The 20748-nt window shown below is 53.5% G+C and overlaps 1 protein-coding gene across 1 annotated transcript; it reads left to right on the forward strand.

Moving 5' to 3' along the window:
- The first annotated feature begins 1683 nt into the window (after positions 1-1683).
- Positions 1684-20339, forward strand: RAB26 (RAB26, member RAS oncogene family). Its single transcript, XM_010719522.3, has 8 exons — positions 1684-1814; positions 15171-15212; positions 15801-15867; positions 15949-16001; positions 16759-16824; positions 17252-17308; positions 17524-17600; positions 17727-20339. Exons 1-8 carry the CDS (start codon positions 1707-1709, stop codon positions 17827-17829), a joined length of 573 nt encoding a protein of 190 aa, XP_010717824.1. The 5' UTR covers positions 1684-1706; the 3' UTR covers positions 17830-20339.
- The last annotated feature ends 409 nt before the right edge of the window (positions 20340-20748 follow it).

The following is a 20748-nucleotide window of genomic DNA, read 5'->3' on the forward strand; positions in this document are numbered from 1 at the left end:
CGGGCCGGGCCGGAGCAAAGCGTGGGGTGCCCGGGGACGTGGGGGGGTGGGGGAGTCCGTGGAACCGTGCCGTGCCATTACGAACCGAACCGTGCCGTGCAGTTCCGAGCCGAGCCGTGCCATTCCACGCCGTGCAGAGCGCAGCAGCCCTCCCCGCGGCCACCGGCAAAGTTCCTCCGAGATGAGGTGGCCGTAGGGCACCTACCGTCGTGCCCTCACCCTCTCGCACTCCGTGCTGTGGCCGCTCGCTTCCCGCTGCCATCCCCTTCCCCACACCTGCAGGGCTCAGCCCCACCACCCGATCCAGGGCCGTGGGTCCAGTGGCTCTGAAGGAGGCTCCATGGAAAGCCCTCCACCAAAGGGCTCTTGCTCAACTTTTGCAAGTGGTGATAGATGGCTTTCTGCCTGGACTGATTACCACAACCTTCTGCTCCCTCTTTACCAAGATAAAGAATTGGGTTATAAACCAGGGTGACAGTTTCTTTGTGTCGCATTGGATCTACTCTGCCTGCTGTTGAACTACCTCCAGCTTGTGCTTTCCTGTAAGGGCTCAGCTGGCTCTGTCTCGCTGCTCTGGGTTCTGGCTTGTGAGCCAATCTCATTTCCAACACAGCTCTCTGTAACCCAGCATGGAGCTCTAAGCTACAGGGAAGGTGGTGTTTGCTCTGGTGAGGTCCGAGCATTGGTGTGCAGTGTCAGGAGCGCAGCAGCTGCGGTGTGGCCATGGCATTGTAAGGATTTGAGATGTAGGTTCAGTTCTTTGGGAGGCAGTGGTTGCTGGTACAGCTGCAGCAGCAGTGCAACAGCTGTGCTGGCACGGAGCTGACCCCGCATGGATGCTGCCCTGAGCTCACTTCTCAAACAAACCAAACCATGCCGGGTAGCAAAGGGCTCTGCTCTGTGTTCAGGTGTTCCTCACTGATGGATGCTGTGCTGTGTTTGGTGTAAGCCTGACCTGACGGACTTCCCCTGCTCCCTCTGCTGAGCTGCCCCACAGACAGCAGTAGCCCCCAGGGTGGGCATGGGGCTGGTTCCTGGTGGCACAGCTGCTGGTGGGAGCCCAGCCTCAGTGCTGTTGGGAGTGGTGGGCTCAGGGGTGGGCACACTCCAGGACCGGTGTTGGAAAGTTTTAAAAAAAATCAGCTCTGCTGCTTTGTACTAAAATTTTGCGCACACACACACACAAAAGACTTTTTTCTCCCCATCCCCTTGATCCACACACACACATAAGGGTTTATCAGAGCTCATTGTGTCATGGCTCTGAGTAGGGCTGCATGGGGCAGTCGCAGCAAGCAGCTGCTGTGGGGCACCCCAGGAAAAGAGCCAAAGTGAGCCCCAAGGGGGAGGCATCTGTGGCTGGGGCTGTCTCCATCCAGGTGGAATGGCAGAGCCCATGGCACTGGTTGGTGCTGCTGGCTCCTGTGTGGGTTTGCTTTGACCCAGGGCAGTGCCTGTGTTGGAATCGTTGATATTTGGTCACAGGCTGACAATTTCTGCAGGGACAATGGCAGTCGGGCTCATGGAGGCAGCACCGTGCCCTGGGTGTGTGGAGCAGTGCAATGGAGTGGTGCAGCAGCGCTAGTGCAGCCAGGCTGCACAGCTATTTGTATCCAGGATGGGGTTTTTGTGTTGCAGAGGGGTAATGGCTGCTGTGGAGCTGCTTCAGGAGAACGTTTTCTAACCCTGCTGCCTCCCTCCTGCAGGTGATGCTGGTGGGGGACTCAGGGGTCGGCAAGACCTGCCTGCTGGTGCGCTTCAAGGACGGCGCCTTCCTGGCGGGCAGCTTCATTTCCACCGTGGGGATTGACTTCAGGGTAAGTTGGGATGTGCCGGGTTGGTGACTGTCTTCAGAACACCAAAATGCTGCTCCAGCCATGTGGAGCTCGGCATCCCACACCCCATGAGGACCCCTGGGGCTGCGGGTAGAGGAGGCAGCTGATGGCTGCAGCAGCGTCTAATTATGGCTCTGCATAACAACGGAGGAGTGTGTCCTCCGTGTGCCCTGGGGAGGGTTTGTGTACGCACAACTGTTTGGCTCTGACCATCTGCCCGGTGAAAATATTTCCCTAAGCCAGTGTCGTTGTTTTAAAAACTATGATAGAGAACAATAACAAAGTGACGCAACCCAACATCTCCTCGAGGCATCTCCAAAGCAAACCTTAGGGGCACGGTGCAGGAGCTCTGTGTCACTGATTGGGCTGCGCATCCTTAGCTCATTCTACCCGGACTGAGGATGGTGGCCATTGCCCAGGCAGCATTTTCTAATGCTTTTGCCTTCGGGTACTCTGTTGGGAGCTAGTGGCTGGCTCTCCCAGCTGTTGTTTGGTGGGGGTGTTGGATTGAATGGGGGACCTGGAAACAGGCAAGCAAAACTAGCATCCCCAAAGGGTGGTGATGGGCCATTTCAATCTGGAAGCAGCAATTGGAAGAAGAGTGGAGGGACTGAGGTTTCAGGATGGTTCCCAGCCCCCTCCTGCTCCCTGCAGCAGCCTGGGACATGTGGCACAGTGTGGGACAGTGGTGCTGTAGGTTCCTCTGTCAGCACCATGGATGTCCCTGTGCTGCTCATTCCATGGGGTGATGATGGCTGTGCTGTGCCCTTCCGGCTGCCTTTCTTCATTCAGAACCTGCACAGATGCTGTCCTGGGCACAGACAAAAGCTCTGGTGCCACTGGTTCCTGCAGTTCTACCCCTGTGCCCAGGTGTGAGCATGTCCTGCACTGCAGCTCTTGATGCAGAGTGAGGCCACAGAGGCCACAGATGTTGGTGGATCGAAGCCCATAGTGTTATACCAACATAATCACACCATATTTTGAGTGTTCCTAAAAGGAAAGCATTGTATTACTGATCACAGTGATTGATACCGAGGGCAGTCTTACAACCTTTCACTTATTGATCAGAGTGCTGAAACAAGTGCCACCGAGCAGCAATCAAATTAGGGTTAATTTACTCCTGTAATAGAACTGCTGGAGGTGCATGGGTCTGAAATGGGCGGATTATGCAGCAGGAGACATCAGGAGTGTGTCCTAAACCTCATTATTACCATCTCAGTAAGACGCTCATCATTTTTCAGGGACGTGGAAATAGTTCTGTGATTGTACATCTCCTCTGCCATTACGATAATCCTGTTTGCAGGCGCCGAGTAATTGTGCCCCTCTGCTGTTTGCATTACAATGCACAATTACAGAACTCCAGGCTGAGAGCACCAGCGGCTTCTGCTGCACAAGCACGTTTGGTGTTTAATTAGCATCCAGCTAATAACGGAGCTGTCACACTGCCCTTCCTTTGCCATCCCTGAATTCAAAGCCAGGTTTCTGGCTGAAGCCCTCAAGCCCATATGTGCCAACGGGTGGCTCCGGATTTGGGATGGGCTCTGCTCTGCTCTGACCTCATCCGGTCCCTATGGGGCACCCAGAGCCCTCAGTTGCATCCTTTGGGACTGCCCGGGCAAATGGCTGAAGGATAGCACTGCCTGAGCAAATGTAAATGAATGGAAGTCCGTATAAAATTAATCAGGCATTAGAATTCCTAATAACCCCCTAGGTTTTTCCCTCCTACTGGTTTAAGTTATGGAGAGTATCTCATGTTTTGTTGTTTGTAATTGTCTCCTAAACAAACACAAGGATGTTGATGTAAATACCAGCATTTCCTTTTCCAAACAGACTGAGGAAATTGCAATGTTAGCATTAGGAAAAAATGCATCAGAGTGGAACCTTTTCAGTTCAGAGATGCCCTTCAGCTTCTTATCCCCTAGTGATCCATTCTATGATGGGAGCGTTTGGGGGTCAGTGCCAGGCTCCAGCCACCTCCATGCATCCACATCTCTGCCTGTCATTGCCATTCTCCCCATCCCAGCATCACTGCCCGTTCTCCAGGGGAGCACAGAGGTGTTAAACAAACACCTCTGACGGTGTCAGCTTTGGGCTCCCAGCCCTTGCTGGACAATAGGTGCCCAGTTATTGCCTCCCACGAGCTATGGCTGCCAGGGCTGTGCTGAGCACTGGTCTACTTCCTCTCCCTGGGCACTGAGGTCCCGTGGGACATCTGGGTCCCCAAAGCCCCAGCATCTCTGCAGCTCACCTCACCCGGAGCTGCCCCAAAATTTTGTGCTTTAGGAGTTTCAGGCAGAAAGGTCCCCCAGAACAGAACCGTGTTAGGAATCAGAGGGGTGAATCCCACCTTTCCCGGTGGGGCTGTAACATCTGCGCTTTGGGAACGTGGCAGAAGTGTGCGCAGGAATGGGTGACAGCTGACCTGGGGTGGTTCAAATGGGGCTGCCCGTGGAGCACGGCTGAATTCAGGGGTCTGTGCTAATTGGACCTGAAAGGAGAGAACATAAAAGAGAAAATTGAAGATGAGTCTTTTCTCCCTGGGAAGAGGCGCTAATGAGGTTCTTCGCACTGAGCCGGGGAGATGCTTTTTGTGTCAGTCAGCCTTACAGACAGGTCTGCAGGGAGCAGCTCTGCCGCTACTTCTCCCGACGTGTGCAGCGCGATCCCTGAGGGCGCGCAGATCTCGTGCTGCAGCCCCGCTCCGGCCTGCGTGGGCTGTCCATCGCAGGGAACGTTTCCCCGAAGCCCCGACCCAGCCCTGCTCGCAGGGACCTCTCTGCTCAGCCTTGGTCGCACTGCTGTTAATCTGCCCCCAGGAACAGCTCCCACGCTCGGTAAATAAAAACTGTCACTGGTGGCCCTGAGCAGTGAGGGGCTGTGGTTCCATCCTGTGCTGCTCCGGAGCTGCGATCAGTGATGTGTGATAGGATTTTTTTGCATAAGATATCAGTTGCATCTCCGTTTGCAGCTCTGTTTGTATGCTGTGCCACGCAGTGTCCCCATGCAGGGGCTGAGGGCTGTGCTCGGCAGTGCTGTGAGCAGCAGCGTGGGGACAAGGAGATGTCCTCAGCTCACATCCCCAAAGGGCACTGCCCATATCACCCGCTGCTCGGTGCCCTGCTGAGACTCAGAGGGAGCCTTACACTCGGTGCACCCCTCCAGTGGCTCTTCCTCTGCTTCTGCATTTCTCGCTGCTGTATGGATGTTAATCGAAGCCAGTTGCTGATTTGATACTTTTGTGTTTGTTGCTGTAAGGAGAGCCGGGCTCCGTTTGCCCAGAGGAGCTTCCCACCCTGCTGCCAGCTTTCAGAGGGTGCTTGTGGTGCTGTTCAGGGACCTCACGTCTATTCTATTGATTTATTTCATGTCCGATTCTTTGGATAGCAGCCATTGTGCAGCTGCTCCCGGCTCCCAGGACAGCCTCTCCAATAGCCGTTATTCCCACACAGCCGAGCCCTGCTTTGCCTTTAGCTGCTGCTCCTTTCCCTTGCAGAGAGATGCAGCTTTGCAGTCTGCTCCCGATCACACGAAGGCAAAGCTGTCATTTGCATGCAGGGCTCAGTTGCCAAGAGATGCTGAGAGCAGAGCCCGGCGGGCTGCACCCTCTCCCTCCCAGCTGCCGGTGTTTTATTCATGTCTTTTTGGCTCTCACATTTGGAAAATAATAAACCTCAATGTGCTCTGGTTCTGCAGCACGGCAATGAGCTCTGAATGCCTGCATGCTGCCGGTAATCCCAGTGGGCAACAGCCTAAATTCCTGCCCTGGGGAAGGCAGAAAGAAATGAGATGATTGCATTCAAAGCAGAAAAGTGCTCGAGTTGCTCTTTACATGAGCCCCAGAACCCAGGCAAGAAAATTCTCAGGCGGTTTGCACGGTGATGTAAAGGTGATCTCGGTGCACAAGGGGCTCTAATATGACCCAGAATGGATTTGGTACCTAAGCCAGCTGTGAAGTCTTGCATCCATCCCAGACAACAGTGAGAGTCCTGGGGCACGGGGTGGATTTTGCAGGAATCGCTGCTCCCGGCTCATTGCTGTGTCCTGCATGGAAGTGGCTCACAGCCCATAAAACATTGAAATAGGGCCAGAGCGAGTCTAAACGGTCTGAATATTTAATGGAATAAATTTGGCTTAATTTCACTTTCATCTTTCATTTGTGATAAAATATTGAATTCAGAGGTGCAGAACTGGGATTTTCTTTGAAAGCAGAGGGAAATGGGGCTTCGTAGTCTGTCCCAGTGCTGGCTGCTGGGGGACGTCCCTCAGAGCTCCCCTGGGAACGGTGGGCACTGACAGCAGTGGGTTCCTGGGTGTGGTGCTGTGGGTCCACGTGCGCCCAGCACGGAGACAGCGTGGGCTGCCTCTCCTTGAGCTGTTGCTGACTCATTCGTTACCGCCGATTAATTATCTGCCCCCAGCAGGCTGCGGCACGTTTTGGAGTAAATGAGCCTTTGGGGCGGCACGGCGCAGCAGAGCTCAGCAGGTCCTGGTGATGTTGGCCATGCAGTCAACAACCCAACGCTTGGGGGAGTGCAGTGGGTGCTGGCACCATGGCTGCAGCAGTTGGGCTCCAGCAGTCATGTCTGGGCAGGGAATGGGTTTAGGCAATGTATGGCAGTGGCAGAGCATCGTGTCCTGGCATTCGTGCTCCAGCACTGGGAACAGGCGGTGCCCACCAATGGTCATCTCCCTTCAGATGAAAATAGAAAATAAAAAAACTCCCCCCCTCTTTGGAAAATGGAAATATTAAAAAAAAAGGATCCCATCTGAGTGCATGGGAGCTGTGTTTGTGGAGGGAAGGAGCTGTGCCTGAGCCATTGTCCACTCGTCCTTGGCTGGCAGTGGGGGGGGTACTGGTTACTATGGAAATGGGGAATGGGCAGATCGAGTGCTTGTTTACCTGCAGAGCTCTGCCACAAGGAAACCAAACATTGAGCATCGTGCTGGTGGCTGCTGGGGACAAGGGGTGCGGTGAGTGGAGGAGGATGAGGATGGGCAGTGGGAGCTGGTGGGTTTTCTGTGCAGGACATCTCTGCCCACCCCATGGGAACATCCCTGCCCTCCCCATGGGGTTTTGCCTTTGGTCAGAATTGGAGGAGAGCTGTGCCATCCCCTGGCTTCATCCCAGTGGTCACTCTGCAGAGCACTCCATGGCTCTGTTCATCCGACAGGGGCACGGAGTATTTTTAACCCTGGCTAAGCACCAAATCATTACCTCGAAGGACTTCAGAAACCTCTCTGAAACAACAGCAAATATTTCATATTTATGCCTGCGTGGGAGAAAATATTTCTCCCTGATTGCAAGTAATATCTGTCAAGAGCTCGTGCAGCTCTGGAGGATGGTGCACATCCCAGGGCACAGAGCGGACCCACGGTGTCAACACCAGCACAGCACCACTGTGGAGATGCAGCCGGTTCCGTTGTGAACATCTGGTGAGGTTTTGTTTCATTTTGTTTTCAATTTTGTCAAAGCTGTTTAATGAAGGATATCTGTGCTCAGCCGCATTTGTGCAAATGATCCCACACTGGTTCCATGCCCAGAAGCCATGGACCTGCAGCGAGCCGGGACCTTGTGGGCCCTGGTTGAATCCTGAGTGCAGCTCCGGATGCTTTCCTGCTGGCTCTCAGGCCATGCTGTTCCTATGCCCAAGTGACACATTTGGGAAATGGAGGCTTTTGCTTTTCCAGCTTTGCTTACGCGGGTGTCTCTATGGAAACCGCTCCGCCGTCCTCCCCTCGCCAGCGGGCTCCGATGGCTGAGGGAAGGGAAGGGCTTGTGGAATGTGCACCGTTTGGGCTTTGGCCCCATGATCAGTGAAGCCCCTCTGTGCTGCTATGGCTTTTGGTGCTAGGATTTGTCACCCCATGGGACTGGGGCAGCTCTGCCCCCTGCACCCAGCCCAGCCCTGCGCTGCTATCCTGACGGTGGTCCTTGAAGTTCCCTCCAACCCTGGGCGTTTGATGATTCTGTGATTTGTTCTATGATTCTACAATTGATTCACTGGTTCAATGATTCTATGAGTGATTCATTGATTCATTGAATCTATAATTTCCTGTTCCCATCCTGCCATGGAGAGCTCTTGGCATCAGCACCACGTCCTTTGCTCTGAACCTTAAAAAAATGCCCATTCATGAATGCTTCCCTCAAATCCAGGCTGAGGGGGCTGCCAGGCAGAACCAGCCCCTCTTTGGGGTGCATTGACCCTGCTGGCAAGGACCTTGCTTGGCTGCTTGGGTGGTGATGCTGAGCATTGGGTTGGAATTGCTGGGTTTTGCTTCCTGGTATTACGCTGATGGCTGCAGATGTGGCACAATGGTGGAAAGGTGCTGCATCCATTAATGCAGCCAAGCCAAGTTGACAGGGCTTTGGGCACCAACATGTCTGCAGGAGTCGGTGCCATCCGTGAGGTCCTGCACATGCAGTCAGCCCATCCCTGTTCTGGGTTCACCCAGGTTGTGTCTGCCCCGTACCTTTGGCTCACTTTGCATTTTCCCTGCAGTGCTCTGTGTGGTGTTGAAGCAGCTCATGTGGGCTCCTCGGTGCACACAGCCCTTCTCGCTGCACGCTTGCTGTTATAGCGGAAATGCTGAGGGCTCACTGCTACTCACAGCGCCTCTTTTCAGAGCTGAGCGTGGGTTTTGGCAGCAGTGCTGGGCAGCCCACGCTGCCTCAAGCAGTGCCAGCCTGGGGAAGGGCTGGCAGGGACATGGGTGCTGTGCTGTGCAGGACTTTCTTGAACCCATTAACATGCCACATGTATTAACGTGCAGGAATTAATGTGAGAGGTGCTTGACAGCGCCCAGAATAACTTTGTTCCTGAGCAAGTGTTACTGCATGGCATATGTGTTTTTACCCACTGAATAGTGACACACATGAGGTCACCATTTGTGCTAAAAGCACAGCTCGCTCAAGGGACCCAAGCAAAACCCGCCAAGGTGACTGCAGGCGGCTTTGGGTTCAGTTTCATTTGCAGGAGGGTTTCCACCCTCTCTGTGGAGCAGAGCCCAGTGGAGCACTGCCCTGGTGCTGGGGCAGCAGTACAGGATTTGGGCAGATGCTGCTTTCGGGGAAAAAAAGGTTCATGGATGGAGACTATTGTGGCAGTGCAATACAGCAGTGTGCCTGCTATGCCCAGCACCTTGCAGTCCCCTGGGCACTGCAGTGCGGTTGCATGCGTGCACTGAGCCTGCAGCAGGGCTGTGTTTGCAGTGACTCGTGGCTTCTTACTGGACATTTTCATTGGACTTTTGCTGGGTAGCTGTGACAGGAGTTGAAGGTTGGATGGGGTTTCACTGCCTGCAGATAGAACACTTTCCCAGTGGCGGCCGCTAGTCTCCTTTGCTTGCTGGGTGTTGGCACTGAAGGCGAATCTGGCAAAGGGGAAGCAGGAGGTGGCAGAAGGAGGAGACCAAAGCTGTGGGTGCCAGGAGGTGCCCATCGGCTCCATTCCCAGTGCAGACGCTGCAGCACAGCCTGTGCCTGGCATACGGCATCATTGCTATAATTGCTGCCAAGGTGCTGTGAGATGCCAAAGATAGGTCAGGGAGGGGCTGGGCTGTGTGGTGCCTGCTCTGAGCCTCGCACCCAGACCAGAGCAGCCTGCTTTCCATCACAGTGTTGTAGCACAGCTGTGTTGTTTCCTGCTTACCCATCTGAAATGTGCCAGTGCTCAGCAGTGCTGCCCAACACCTTTGGCATGCTGTGGGTCCTGCATGGCTGTGGGACATGTGGGGCTGGGCCACGGGTTCTGCCCCCAGTGCTCCCCAGCTGCTTCTTTGCAGTCTCTCTGGGATCACTTTGCAGCTGGCAGCTCCAAACTGATGTAGAAACCTTGCAGAGAGCCCACTTTGATAGCAAGAGGAATGCAAGAGCTGGGAATATTGCTGAAAAGCAGAGAAGCCGATCGTGTGCCCAGTGCTGGCTTGCAGCAGGCATGGGTTCCAAGCACCAAGACCTTGTATGTATGGGCCATTGCCAGTGTCTCAGTGGAATCATACATGATAGATTGCAGTCATTTACTTGCTCTCTTTTCCCTAAATTCTTCCTTTGAAAGGCACAGCTGGACCCAGGTTTCCTGCTTAGATGGAGCTTGGCTTCCCAGAGCTGCCTGGCGGTGCAGCCGCGGGTGAAAGATGAGTGTGTTTGTGCTGGGATGCGATAAAAAGCTCCAGATCCATTTGTCAGATCTGTGGGATTTTTTTATTTTTTATTTTTTTAGGGATGAGGCATGCTATTTAATAATGCTGTTTGCAGTGTTGTCTGCAGAAGATGCTCCGTTACTGCCAGATGCTGCCAGGATTCTTTCCTGATTTCCTTTAATTGGATTGCAAAGTCATCTCTGAAACTTCAGGCAGGTTTCCATCCTTTTGGGTGCCAGAAAGAAAGAAGCCTGGCTGCACCTCCAGCTGTAATTATAGACCCTGCTAATTGCATGCCGTGATGGATGGAGCCAGGGGCCTTCCTTGGGCACATCTCCATTGAGCTGAGGCACATTCCCTGCACTGGAGGAAGGCACAGTCCTGCAGCAGCGACCACACAAGGTCAGAGCAGCCCCAAGGCTGCAGGGCTCAGGTAAGATTCCCAGGACCCCGATCCAAGGACTGGGACTACAATCAGGGCTGTGGGTGCTCATCCAGGGGCTGCTCCCCACTCTGTGGCTGGTATAGAACAAGCTGAACAAAGCAGATTGTTTCATTTCTGATGCTTCTCTGGCACAAAAACTGATGCCAAATTTTCTTTTCCCTCAGGAGCAGAGCAAACAATTCCCTGTACAGCGTTAATTGATGACCCATTTTTCATCCTCATAGCATTGACAGGTGCTGTGTATGTTGTACGTGAGAACAGATGCCACAATAAACGTGCTGTGGAGATTCCTGTTCTGCTTTGCAGCATGCTATGTTGTTGATAAAGAAAATGAAGATAAATACGCTGAGCACTGTGTTACTTATCCCCACTGTTGGCACAGATTGGCGTGAGCCATCTCTGCCCCTTTGTTTCCGAGGCTGCTGGTTGGGAAGTCAGCATGGCTATTTTAAAAATCTCTCTTCTGTGATAAAGCAGAAGAGATGCAGGGGTGAGCCTCCTTGGGGCCGTTCCCCAGAGCATCCCACGCTCCCAGATCCCAGTGTTCTCATTCCATGGGCACTGCTGGGTTCGGATGGGGGAGGCTTTGGGGAAGGATGCTGAGGAGCAGAGCAGGGCCTTACTGTAAAACCTATGATCCTCAACAGATCCTCTTACCCCTAATCTGCCCCTGAGACGTGTCTCTCTGCTTCTTGCCAGAAAAACCTTTTATGTGCAGGCTGATGCGAATAAAAGCTGATAAGCCCCTAATTCTTTGGTGTATCTGCTCTAAAAAGAGGATTGACTCTTATCTGCTGTGGGGCTGGCAGCCAGGGAGATGCTAATTGCTCTTTAATGCAGTGTGCATGGCCCTGGAGGAGAGGGGCAGGTGGGCTCCTTCCCTGTGCTGTGCTGGGTGTTGGGTACTGCCTGGTTCTGTGCCTGTCTGCTGCTCCACAACGTGGAGACACCGAGTTGGCATCACTCTGGGGGCTCGTGTGAAGCTGCAGTAGGGTTCAGCAGTGCTTGTGCTACTCCAGTGTCGGTTTGCAGTTGTTGGGACTTCAGTATTTGTTTAGCTCTTCTAATAGATGTTGATTTCAGATCCATGAGCAGTGTTTGCCTGCTGCTCTCTTGCTGTGTTTCCCCCATCAGACACCACGGGAGGTTTACAGCCAGATGACAGGAGGTTTACAGCCAGCTGACTTGCAGGGCTGGCCCTGAGCAGGGATGAGGGATGCTTTGGGGCTGAGGGATGCTCAGGGCCATGGTGACAGCAGTTCTGGTATGGGATGCATTCTCACCTGGGACCTTTCCTCCCTTAGAGCATCCCATGCTCAGCCCTAGCTCAGTGCTGTGTTATCATTGTGAGCTGCGTGCCGGAATGTGGCAAAACTGCTGTCCTGGGCTGCAAGTGAGCAGGGATTGGATTTTTTCCTTTTCTCTATCCACCCACTGAGGCTTCTTGAATTTTTTAGGGCTGTTCTTAGAGCACCTGTGCTGCCCCAGGCCGGGCTGCTGTGGCTGGAGGTGCTGAGCTCGCAGGCAGCACGTGTGTGTTCCCTGGGGAAGCTCCAGGATTTTAATGAGCAAATTGTGGTGTCCTGCTGCTCTGGGCAGCTTTCCATATTGATCCTTCATCCATTTCCATCGCTGCTCTCACAGACAGTGTGTGTGTGTGTCTGTCTGTAGGTGCAGTTCTGCTTGGCTGTGGGGTGTCTGTGCTGGGACAGGAATTTGGAGTCTGCGCACCGATGGCATTTGGTGCCATTCTGTTCCAGCCTCGATGCAGGGGTGGCTGTAGTGTCCACCCTGTGGCTAAAGTCCCAGCAGTGGGCTGGCCTCAGGGAGTTCAGGGTTCTCAGGGAGTGACCATGTCCCCAACCCTGAGTCTCCCCATGCCATTGGTGTTGCCATACCATCACTGTGCATGGGGGTGATGCTGTGGCTGGGTTACCCTGAGCCCTCGGGTGTGCTGGGGGAACCAGAGGGAGTTCTCCCCATCCCCATGCTGGAGGGCTGCAGTGAGCAGCTTTTGATTTGTCAAGTTTAACTGTGAAGCGAGTTAATCCGTGTATCCAACTGAATGCTTAAGGCTTTAATTAATTAATGAGCAAATGTGCAGAAAAGCTGCAGGGAGGCAGAGAACACTGGGTCGGGTTGTCCATGCGATAACTGACCACGAGTTGGTGCTCCTACCTTGGTGGGCAGTGCACGTGGCTCCCAGTGGGACATCCTTCCATGGGCAGTGCCCCAGCAGCAGCTGCAAGCACAATGTTGGAGAGCAGTAGGGTGTGGGGAGCAGCCTGTGAGTCTTCCTTTCCTCTGCTTCCCAATGGCAGTGCTGGGTGGGTGATGCTGCCCATCACTGAGGTCTGTCTGTGCGGTAATTGCATTGCCCCTGCATCTGCGAGGCTCCGGCTTTATTTATCTGGTGTCTTGAGGACAATTTCACTTACAAACATCTTGTTCCTGCAGCAGCGACTCTCTGAGTGTTCCACACTGTAAGCTCTGCTAGAAAATGCTTTGACAGCACTGTCAAAGCCCGTGTGAAAAGCTGCGCAGAACTGCTTTCCTGAACACGCAGAGAGCAACAGCAGAGATCAGTTGCATGGACAGCTTTGCTGCAAGCATTACCTCTGCTGTAGTGCGCTCTGTGAGCCTGTGCTCGAGCGCAGTGCTCCCTCACTTGTCCTGAGTGTGTCCTGCAGTGGATGACCAAAAGTATCAGCTTCATACTGCAGCCTCACAGATTCATGCGTTTTCCCCAGCCTGCCCCAGCAGCACCTCGATGCACAGCTCCCCGCTGCTCTTCCAGATGGCAATTAAGCTTAAGAATCCTCCCCTAACCCAAAATGTAGGGCAGTTGTAATTAGTGTGAATCCCGCTGCTGCTCGCTTGCTTTTAATTAAGCTCCTCCAGAGGACAGGTACTAAACGAGGTGTCAGCACTCACAAGGCGGTTGCGGAGTGAGGCTTGTGGGGTGAGGTTTGCAGTACAGCCACTGCCTGTTGTGCTCCAAGCTCACAGCTGTGCTCTGGGCATCGCTCACCGAGCAGAGAGGGTCGAGGAGCTGCCACACACACCCTGGGCTGCCGCCCCCCACTGCTCGGTGCCAGGCACAGCTATTGTCTGCAGCATGGCTGGGATACGGGTATCAGCCTGAGCTGTGCTGCAGGGCAGAGAGTGCTCTGCAGGTCCCCAAGCTGTCCTGCTGTGGGCAGCTGCAAGCTGTCGCCTGTAGGAAATCACCTGTGGCTGCTGGCAAATGTTCTCCTTTTGTCGAGCAACGAGCATAAATTCTATGAAATATTTAGTGAGAGCTGGCTGATTACAACGAAGAAACGAACAGTCATCCTGGAAAAATAATGTGCAATTATTGCAAGGTATTTTACATCCTACCAAGGCAACTGCAAATGTGCTGATGTTTTCTTAGGAAGGCAGCAGCTCCAGGCTGGGCTAGGTGTTCTCACTGGTGCAGTTTGAAGCTGTGACGCAGCACATCCATCAGCAGCTCCAGCTGTGCACCTTTCCTTTTCGCTTTCCCTTTCCCTTTCCCTTTCCCTTTCTCTTTCCCTTTCCCCTCTGCAGCCGCAGCCAGGCTGCCCACTTCTTCCCCTCCTGGGCTGTGAGTCACTCCTCTCCCTCATCTCCATCACTGCTTTTGAAGGTATTTATAAACCATGTTCATCTCCCTGCGCCCGCTTCAGCAGACAGTGTAAATTTAGCGTGCTTTTTCGCTCCACGCCATCCTCCTCATCCACATCCTCATGGCCATGCTCTAATGGAAGGTAATGGGATTGGCATCACAGCAGGTGCCACCTGGCCCCGTCATTGCTTGGGGTTTTTTTAATCATACCCCGGCAATTACTGTGCTAATTTCAGTGGAACTCTGCTCCTTGCTTTGGCACTGCTTTATGTTTAGGATTGGGTTTGGTTAACACACTGGGGATGCTGAGTGCCTCACTGTGCCTATCCAGAGCTCTGCTGGCTTCAGTGGGACTCTGAAAATCAGCACCCAGGGTGCTGGCAATGCTCTGCTGCTGCAGTCCTGGATCTGTCTGGGAGTGCATGGCATCAAATAAGAAAACTGTGGTTGGTGGTGCCAGGGATATCTGTGTGTCCTGTGCCTGCCTGGTCAGGCGCTGCTGCTGCACGTCACATGGTGACAACTCGTGGCTCACCTTGGAGCCGGTCCACAAAGCAATCGCTGTTGGGGCCAATTAATTTGCTGAGCATACTGGTGGTGTTGTGGGAGCTGCTGGATCGTTATTTGCAGTTGTTTATGCAGGAAGAGGGCACCCAGCACCATGCCAGACCCCAGCTGGGACACAGCGGGCATCACCTCACCACAGATGGCTGTGGGAACCCAGCCCAGTGCTTGCTGGGAGAGTAACAAGTAAAAGCAGCAGGAAAAGGAGATCTGTGTAAGTTGCTAACTGAATATGGAGTCGTTAGCTGTGCCTTTTGAAAGCTGCTAAGATGGGATGCTGGCACTCATTAATTTATTGCCAGAGGTGATCCAGCCCGAGCCACACGCGACATTAAATCAGCGTTGCAGACACGAAGATTTAAGTATCCAAACAGATGTAACTTGCAGCAAGCACAGGAAATGATCTTCTCACTGTGCAAATGCAAATTGCTCCAACAGGAGCTGTGGCTGCATTGTGCAAGTTTAAAAAATGGGGAGAGAATATCAGCAATGCATTGGCAGAGTTGGTGTGGGGCAGCAGCTCCTGGCCTCAGTGCTGCTTCTCTTTTGTCTTGTCTTGCAGAACAAGGTGCTGACAGTGGATGGGGTGAAGGTGAAGCTGCAGGTGAGTCCCTGGAGCTGTGCTTACAGTGTTCAGGGTGTAGTAAAACCCCTCAGAGCCACAGGGCTGGGGACAGCCCCAAGAGTCCAATCTCTGTCCCATGTTTGAAAGCTGCCACTGTGTGTGTCCCCACTTCGCCAGCTGTGTTGGCATGTGGATTTGCACGTGTGTACATGTGCAGCCCAGCCGTGCCAATAGTGCCCACCTTCCCCTGATAGCAGCTCAGTGCTCTGGAAACATCGCTGTGCTAAAACCGGATCAATTCAATGCACGGTCCCTGTGCATCCTTCTGCTGGTCGATTTCCAATGGAGCTCACGATCCCCTTGTCACACATCATGTCCCTGTGGTCAGACTGCTGAGGAACAGGGAGGTGCTGCTTAAATATTTATTGCACTTGTCACTTCTCACCATCCTCAGCAAGCTCCTCTGCAGCTGCAAACTGCTCATGTGCAAATAGATCAGCCCCTGGGTTGCTGCTAGAAGCAAAATGCTGAAAAAACTTTGTGGGGTTGCAGTGTGCTATGGTCGTGTGCTGTTTCCATCCTGTGAGTGGTGGCATGATGCTTTCACCCCTCTCCTCTGCCTTGCAGATCTGGGACACGGCTGGCCAGGAGCGCTTCCGCAGTGTCACACACGCGTATTATCGGGATGCCCATGGTGAGCACATCCCCAGCAGAGCTGGGGGGCTCGGGGAGCACAGCACGGTGCCAGCACTAACACCTACCACTCTCTCCACAGCCCTGCTCCTGCTGTATGATGTCACCAACAAGGCATCCTTTGACAACATCCAGGTATGTGTGGCACCTCCCAGACTGCTCCTGATGGCTTCGGGCAGCTCTGCGTGTTTCTGGGGTGCTATTGTTCCTCCCTAAGCCCTGAATCCCCAGCTGGTGCTCAGAGCAAACCTGTGGATCATTGGCTGCGGGTGACATGGAGATTTGGCAGCCTTTATGATGCTCTGCGCTGGAGACAAATGGGGTTCGGGGAGCCTGGGGAAAAAGAAAGCTGGAAGGAGCTGTGGCTAGTGCTGCCCCACAGCAGAGGTGACACTGTGGGAGGTGGCACTGCGGGAGGTGCTTGCCGGCTGTGCGAGCTGTGGGCATTCCCAAAGGGCTGCAGTCAGTGCCGTGTGCCCAGCTGGCAGCTGCTGAGGGGCTGCTGATGAGGATGCCGGAGGACACGCAGAGAACATTTTCACTTTCCTGGCAATCAGAAAGGTCAATGGACTCGGTTCAGTGACAGATTTATGCCATGTGTAATTACAGCACCAGCTGGATAGCTTGCTCTTGGTGATCAGGGGCAGCCCGCTGCCGGCAGCGAGGTGCTCTCTTGTCCCCACTCTGCTGCGATGCGTCCCCATATTGCCCCATTGCCTTAGCAGCAGACCTGGGCAGAGGAGAGGACCACATCCCGCTGTCCCTCATTCCCTGCGGACCCACAGGTTCCCCACACACGGCACCTGGAGCCCAGGGCTGGGCAGCCCCAGCTGACTCTTCCTATTCCTGAAGCCCATCTCACTGCAGCCCATCTCTGCTTGTGTCCCTCCAGGCATGGCTGACAGAGATCCACGAATATGCACAGCAGGATGTGGTCCTCATGTTACTGGGAAACAAGGTGAGCTGGCCCCATGGAGCTGGTCCTGCCAGGATGCTATGGATGTGGGCAGGGGTGGGTGCAGTGCAGCCATGCAACTGCAGTTTGGGGGCAGTAGAGGTGCAGAAAATGACCATGTGTCCCAGGGAGGGATGCTGTCATCACCAAAGCTGTGGTCCTGCCCATCTCCCTCCTGGTGCACAGAGCTGACTCCTGCTCTGCGTGCTGATGGTATGCAGAGTCTCTCCCAGGAATGCTGCATTGAATTGAGGTGCTGGAGATGGAAGCAGTGTCCTGTGCTCACCCTGTGGATCTGAGTCCCAGATCCCCCTTGCTGCCAGGGCATTGCTCTTATGCTGATGGGAGGGAATGAGACCTTTCCTGGGGCTTGGGCTTATTTACTGCTGAGCTTCCAAATAATCTCCCTTTGTTCTTTTCCTGTTGGTAGGTGGATTCAGCCCAGGACAGAGTGGTGAAAAGGGAAGATGGAGAAAAATTGGCTAAGGTATGGGAGGTTCTCTTTGCTGCATGGGGGTATTTGTTATGCTCAGACTGGGCAGACAGCACAGCAGCCATGGGGATAAGTGCAGAGTGGGATTCGTCCTTTGTCTCGCTCTCTTCTCCCTCATCTGCTCATCCTTTAACCCTCCGCTCCCCTCCTTGATTCTATGTCTTCACATTTCTTCTGAAGCTCTGTACAAATGCTGTTTTGTCCTGCAGGAGTACGGGGTGCCCTTCATGGAGACCAGCGCCAAAAGCGGCCTCAATGTGGAATTAGCATTCACAGCCATCGCAAAGTAAGGGGGGGTCCTGGCTGCGGGGAGGACGGCATGCAGCACCAGTCACTGTGAAGGGGCTGGTGTCACACGGCTTGGTAGCAGGCTATATGGGCAGAGAAGTAATGTGCTTTCCCCTTCCTGCAGAGAACTGAAACACAGGTCCATGAAGCTGCCCAACGAACCCAAATTCAAGCTCCATGATTATGTGAAGAAGGAAGTGAGAGGCTCGGGCTGCTGCAGGTTCTGATGTGCTCGGTGCATTTGTACAGAGACTCACGCCACGTGTTTGTGCGCCGCGCTCGCTCCTCGTGGACAGTGTGTGCATGTCTGTCTTGTGTCTGTATCTGCGTAAAAGGTGAGCTGAGACGTGGGGGGTGAAAGCAGCAGAAGCTCCTCAGGCTGGCAACAGGCCGGCCGGGCTGCACCACAGCCGCTCCCCGAGCCCCGCAGCACCCACAGCCCCGCAGTGCTCCACTCCCTGCAGAGAAGCAGCACCTCTCCCAGCTGCTCCACTCCTGCCTTGCCCAGAGCCACTTCCCGGTGCAGCTGCGACTCCTGGATGGGTTCCTGCATCTGTTCAGCAGTGACAGTCCTTAGCCCAGAGCGTCTTCGGGTGCGTTAGTGTTAGGAGTGATGATGTGGGGGAGTGCCTGCTCCCCACCAAACATCTGGGCAGAAAAAATCCTGAATTCCTTTTTCCCACACCCTTGGAATTCAGCTGTTCAGACTCTGAGGCACGCAGGAAGGCTTTGTTTTCAAGGCAACAGTTTTTGTAGCTGCTTACTTCTGCCTGTCTGTCCTTCCCGTGTTGTAACATACCTCCTCGATGAAGATTTCTCCTCTTCCCTGCAGAAGACAAGAGCTTAGATGTCTGTTTGAGTGAGTTCCTGCAAACACATCTGTTGTACAGAGATCTCCTGACTGTTTATCTGTTTGGTAAAGGCTTTGGTTCTCTTACTACAGCCATTTCTAGTACTTTAATGAGAAGAAAGCTAATGTTCTGCAGCTTATTCTAAATACCTTTATGTAAGTGTGATAGCATTTTTAGACCACAACAATGCTTTGCTATCTCTGAAGTTCTCTTGGGACAGCTCTTTCTTCTAACAGAAGAAAGATGAGGAGAGTGCTGTAGGCATTGATTGTACAGGTCTAAGACTCTTCTGCCAGCTCTCTTCAATGGACTCCTCACCCCTTTTGTCTGGTGCCAAGCATTTGGCTTTTGCTTTTTTCCAAGTTGCACTTCAAAGTACAGACCTGGATGATATGTTTGGCCTTTGGCAATTTTCTTATTCAGCAATTCCACATGCACTAACACCAGGTGCCCACTGCACTGAACCTCCCTGCACTGCTCTAAATGGACCACTGAAATCAACCCACCCTTCACTCCCCAAACACCAGCTTTCTCAGCAGTGAGTCGGGGTGCAGCCGCCCCTCATAGTGCCAGCTTGAACTGCAGCAGCATTCCCAAAGGGCACAAGGACCCTCAACACAGGAGCCAGGCAGGCAGTAACAGAGGGGACCCCTTGGAGCTGCACTTCTCAGTGAGCTGCAGTAAAATAAGCAACGTGCAGAGCAACTGCTGAAACGGGTCCAGCACAGTAATAACACAGAGCCTAAAATAAACCTTTTCATAAATAGCTTTTTAGGGAGAAATGTCTTTCAGTTCTCTTATTTCTGTTAAAAACCTGTTCCTGTGGGATGTTTGCAGCTCGCAGCCTCCTGCCACCATGCATCCCCAGGCAGTGCCTGCTCCTTGCTGGCAGCCAGCACACAGGACCTGGGGAACAGCAGTGAGGGCCTCCTGTTTCTCATCAGCCCTGCCAGTCACTCCTTCCCCAACAATCACCCTGCCCTGTCTGGCCTCAGCAGAGGCAGCCTCCAAGCACCACTGCAGCTGCCCTGCGCTTTGATCAGGCTTTATGAAGGAGTGGAAACCTACTGAACTGTTTTGTGCTGCTTTGTTGAGCCCCTGCAGCTGCTACCTGATCAGTACCTCACATGATGCTTCTTAGCAGCTACCTCCATTCTCATTCTGGGCTGTAGCACATGCTTGCTAGCTGAGGTTAAAAAAAAAGTAGAATTTTCTACATCCCTCAGCCTGAGGCAGCAGTATTTTGGTATCCTGGCTGCGCAGCTCCTGGAAATCTCCACAGAGGCACAGGAGACAGGCAGCTCCAACACCCAGATCTGCTCTCAAACCTGCCTTCCGTATTGTATTTTCTCAGAATAGCAGTTTAACAGCAGCCCCTGCTCCCATGCTGCTAATCCCTGCAGACACTCCCTCTTCTCTAGGCAGGAAAGCCTTGCATCTTGATGAAGAAGCTAGCGGTTATTGGCTTGGTTCTTTATTGGGGGACCAAAAGCAAGCTAAAAAAAAATAATTTAAGTAGAGGAGATGCAAATGCTACTCCTTGAATACACCTTTTGGGACCTAAGCAACGCAGCATAAACATCACAACTGCATTAGTGGCCTTTCCTAACACACCTACACTTCAATGAGGCTCGACTCCCCCCTCTATCCGTGCACAAACTGCCCATGCTCTACTTGTCCCCACTGCCTGCACACAACGTCACTGCTGAACCCTTCCCCAGATTCGGCCGTTTTTCACACGGGCCTTGACTGCCGCCCAGTGACAGAGCCGTGCTCAGTGCACCCACACAGGCCAGACAACACGGCATTACTTGCACTTCTCATTCGTGCTGGCTCGTTTACAGCTTTTGTTTCATTCCTGTTAATAAATTTTTTTTTTAATAATCTCCGTGGCTGCGGTGGTATTTTGGCTATTGTCGCACATACCCCACTAGGTTAATCATTTATGTAGCGGAGTTCACTCTGTGCCCAGAGCCAGAGGTACGATCGGTCTGTAGTTTCTCGCGTGACGCATAAAAGAAACAGAAGCAGAACTTCAAGTCTTCTGAAAGCTTTATTGAATCTGTAAGCTATCAAGTCAGCCCGGTACAGGCGCTCCCGTGGAAACACGGAGGCCGCCCAGCGCTCAGCCCTCGCTTCCCCCCACGTGCGCTCAGCACCGCCGCACGCGTCCACCGCGAGAAGCGTGCCGGGCGCTAAGGGAAGCAGCCCAGGCTCTCACTGCCCCTCACGCCGCTGCGATCCGGTTCCCGGCGGGTCCTGAAAGAGAAAAAGCAGCGCGGTGAGAGCGAGCCG

This window comes from Meleagris gallopavo, chromosome 16, assembly GCF_000146605.3.
Source record: "Meleagris gallopavo isolate NT-WF06-2002-E0010 breed Aviagen turkey brand Nicholas breeding stock chromosome 16, Turkey_5.1, whole genome shotgun sequence".
Taxonomy (NCBI): domain Eukaryota; kingdom Metazoa; phylum Chordata; class Aves; order Galliformes; family Phasianidae; genus Meleagris; species Meleagris gallopavo.